General features: G+C 50.8%; 1 protein-coding gene across 1 annotated transcript; it reads right to left on the reverse strand.

The window, feature by feature from the left end:
* Nucleotides 1-1,224: 1,224 nt before the first annotated feature.
* Psmb11 (proteasome subunit beta 11) lies at nt 1,225-2,160 on the reverse strand. Its single transcript, XM_042686409.1, has one exon. It carries the CDS (start codon nt 2,158-2,160, stop codon nt 1,225-1,227), a length of 936 nt encoding a protein of 311 aa, XP_042542343.1.
* Nucleotides 2,161-3,838: the final 1,678 nt, after the last annotated feature.

Here is a 3,838-nt window from a genome sequence, read left to right on the forward strand (position 1 = left end):
ATTGTGTCATGCTAGAAGAGGAGGGCAGAGAAGGGAACTCTCTTCACTGCATTAGGCCCCAAGCCTACCAAGGTACTCTCCCTGTATCATTCTGAGAATGGCTGCTCCCTTCTTTGCTATCCTACCTCAACAAAGTGAGAAGTGACGAGGAGGCTGGGCATGGAGGGCCCACATCTCTAATTATATCTATCAGGAGGCTGAGATCTGAAAATCAAAGCCTGCCTGGGCAGAAAAGTCTGTGACTCTTATCTCCAATTAACTAACAAAAGGCTGGAAATGGCTCATACAGCTGAGCAAAAAAAGAAAAAAGAAAAAGCCAAGTGAGAATATAAGGCAAAGATTCTGAGACAGATAAAGACCAAAACAAGCTGGTTACTGGTGGCTCGGCTCGCACCTGTCTGAATCCTACTCAGGAGTCTGAGATCAGAGGATCATGGTTTGAAGCCAGCCTGGGCAGGAAAAGTTGTGAGACTCATTACCAATTAACCACCAGGGGCTGGGAAGATGGCTCAGTGGTAGAGTGCTTGCGTTGCATGAAAGAGGCCCTGGGTTCTATTCCTCAGCATCACATAAGCAGAAAAAGCCAGAAGGGGCGCTGTGGCTCAAGTAGTAGAGTGTTAGCCTTGAGCTGAAGAGCTGAGGGACAGCGCCCTGGTCCAGAGTTCAGGCCCCACAACTGGGGGTGTGGGAGGGGGGGAAACACCACCAAAAAAGCAGAAGGAAGTAGAGGTGTATTTCAAGCAGTAGAGTGTTGACCTTGAGCAAAAAATCTAAGGGACTAGGCCCTGAGTTTAAGCCTCAGTATTGGTGCACGTGCCCACACATACACAACACACACACACACACACACACACACACACACATACACATACACAAAGACAAAACAGGAAAGAACAGAGAGGCTAGGGATGGGATGATGAAAAGTAGAAAAGAGGATGGCACCTAGAACAGGATCTGGTATGCACTAGGCACATGGCTAGTGTTGGCTGAAGGTCAACTTGGAGCAAAAAAGGAGACTGGAGCAACCCATTGGCCATCAATAGGAACATGTTGGACAGAGCCATCAACACACATCTCTGGTAGGCAGAGAGGGTGGGAGCATGGAACAAATGAAGCAAGCAATCCAGAAGAGCTGGAGGCAGTGCAGTGGGGCTACTTACAATGGGCACCTCCCTACTGTCCTATCCTCCCATCCATTCCTGGGCTTGAGATTCCCAAGTCCTCTCATGGTGTCTCAGTCTCTGCAGGCATCCTGGAGTCTTCTGGTGTCTCCTCTCTGGGCCCCAAAAACAGTTCTCCACTTTCTCCAGCCCTGGGGGGAGTGGCAGGTTCCAGATGGGTCTGGCTGGCCTCGACCTCAGCCTCTAGCTCCTGGTCCTCAGCCTTGAGCTCCTGGTCTGGCTCGGGGAGTTCCTTCAGCTCTGTGTACAGTGTGCAGACATCACTGCGTGACACATACTCCCAGCCACTCTCCCGCACGTGGAAAAGATCTACAGAGCCCCCTGAATAGGCATCACGGTGGGTGGCACGGGCCACAGCACAGCAGGCCAGGGCATAGGCTTCCTGGATGGACATATCATAGTGGTAGCTACGGTCCAGCACACCATAGGCATAGGGAGACCCAGAGCCCACAGAGAAGATGTTCCCCTGTAGGCAGGTGCCATCGCTGTATACATAGAAAAGAGCAGGACCAGAGCGGTCCCAGCCACACAGGGCAGTAGTCACACACAGATCTAGCCCACGGTAGCGGGACAACATGGCTGACAAAAGCTTGGCTGCGCTGGCCACACTGGGCAGATGACCTTCCCTCAGTGCCCAAAGCCTCAGCTCCCGCTGTAGTACCCGGTACCAGGTAGCACAATCAGCAGAGGTGCCAGAAGTGGTCCCCAAGAGGTGCCGGTGCACAGGGATGATCTTGAGTGAGGCTGGACAGGCCACATAGTTGCCACAGGAGGAACGCGTGTCAGCTGCAGCAATGACACCATGACGGAAGCGGAAAGCCAGAGTGGTAGTTCCGTGGGCCAGGCTGGGGCCCTGGGTCTGCAGGAAGGTCTGAGGGTCACAGCCCAGGGGCACAGCCCAGCTGCCAGCTGGGGGCAGACGAAAGGACAGTTCCTTAGTATCTGGGGCCTGCCATTTGCACACATCCTGTAGAGCCATCTCTGAGTCTGAGTGAAGGTTGGAAGAAGCAGGGCAAGGATTTGAAGGCTGGGGTCAGACAGGTGGGGGAAGAGGGACGCTACAGAGAAGCTGGACTGCAGCCAGAACCTTAAGCAAGCATACAAGCTATTTATCCCAACTCCAAAACAGGCTTTGGTGTTGATGGGGACAGCCCCTCCTCCTCAGAGTACTGTGGAGGGAGGAAAGGACAGGCCATGGAGTGTCCAGCACTGGGACGATGCCATCCTTCAGTCAGACCTTCACCTTCTGCTTCCCGTAACCCATCTGAGAGTCACCCCCAGAATCTCCTGTCAGTCATCCTATAATGACCCCAAGAGGGGTGGGGGGTTTGGAAACTCCAAAGGAAAGTGGGCACAAGAAAAGGGAGCAGGGCTGAGTCTCTTTTGCTTTTCCTCTATAGGACATGGGCATGCAAAAACAAATTAAAGCCAGGTGTTGGTAGCTCATTCCTATAATCCTAGCTACACCGGAGGAGGCTGAGCTCAGCTGTGCAGTTTGAAGACAGCAGCCCTGGACAGGAAAGTTGGTGAGACTTTTATCTCCAATCAACCTCCAAAAAGTAGGAAGTGGAGGTGTGGCTCAAGTGGTAGAGTGCCAGCCTTAAGCAAAAAACTAAGCGACAGTGCCAAGGCCCTAAGTACCTGAACACACACACACACACACACACACACACACATATTAAGGCCCTGCCCTGGCCTGAGAGAACTCCCAGCAAGGAGGATATTCTATTTGATAAAGTAAAACAGAGTGCTGTGGACCACTGAGGCAAGAGATCTTGACTTCAGAAACTGACTTCAGAAGTAGGACATCAATTCTGAGACTCAACTCATACTTTGAATCCATGGCCAAGATGGAGAAAAATAAAATGGCCTGAAGAGAGAATACATGAGTTGATTTTTTTTTCTTTTTTTTTGTTGTTGTTGTTGGTCTTGGGGCTTGAACTCTGGGCCTGGACCCTGTCCCTGAGCTCTTCGGCTCAAGACTACAACTCTATCACTTGAGCCCATAGCACCACTTCTGGTTTTCTGGTGGTTAAATGGAGATAAGAGTATCATGGACTTTCCTGCCCAGGCTGGCTTTGAACCATGATACTCAGATCTCAGCCTCCTGGGTCATTAGGATTATAGGCATGAGCCACTGGCACTGAGCTTTATTTTGTCTTTTTTGTCAGTCCTGGGGCCTGAACTCAGAGCCTAGGCACTGTCCATGAACTTCTTTTGCTCAAGGCTAGCACTCTACCACTTAAGCCACAGCATCACTTCTGGCTTGTTCTGTGTTATGTAGTACAGAGGAACCAAACCCAGGACTTCATGCATGCAAGGCAAGCACTCTTCCACTAAGCCACATTCCCAGCCCCTACATAACAGGTTTTTTGGTTGTTTTTTTTACATAAGAGTTTTGTAAAACAGAAAAGGAGAAAGAGGCTCAAATACCTTCCAGAAAGGCAGGTTACTGAAAAGTGAAAGTGAAGGGAAACATGGAGGTCTCTTCTGCCTTGGGGATGAAGGTGTCCTGTTAGCATATAAAACTGGCATTCCTGGGGCTGGGAAGGTGGCTCAGTGGTAGAGTGCTTGCCTAGCATGCATGAGGCCCTGGGTTCAATTTCTCAGTACTACATATTCAGAAAAAGTTGGAAGTGGTGTTGTAGCTCCAACGG

Source organism: Dipodomys spectabilis, unplaced genomic scaffold, assembly GCF_019054845.1.
Source record: "Dipodomys spectabilis isolate Male_0828 unplaced genomic scaffold, ASM1905484v1 ptg000097l, whole genome shotgun sequence".
NCBI classification, from domain to species: domain Eukaryota; kingdom Metazoa; phylum Chordata; class Mammalia; order Rodentia; family Heteromyidae; genus Dipodomys; species Dipodomys spectabilis.

Bases quoted from the DNA above. Each gene is read 5' to 3' on its own strand.
- Psmb11 (XM_042686409.1), bottom strand. From the start codon at position 2,160: ATGGCTCTACAGGATGTGTGCAAATGGCAGGCCCCAGATACTAAGGAA.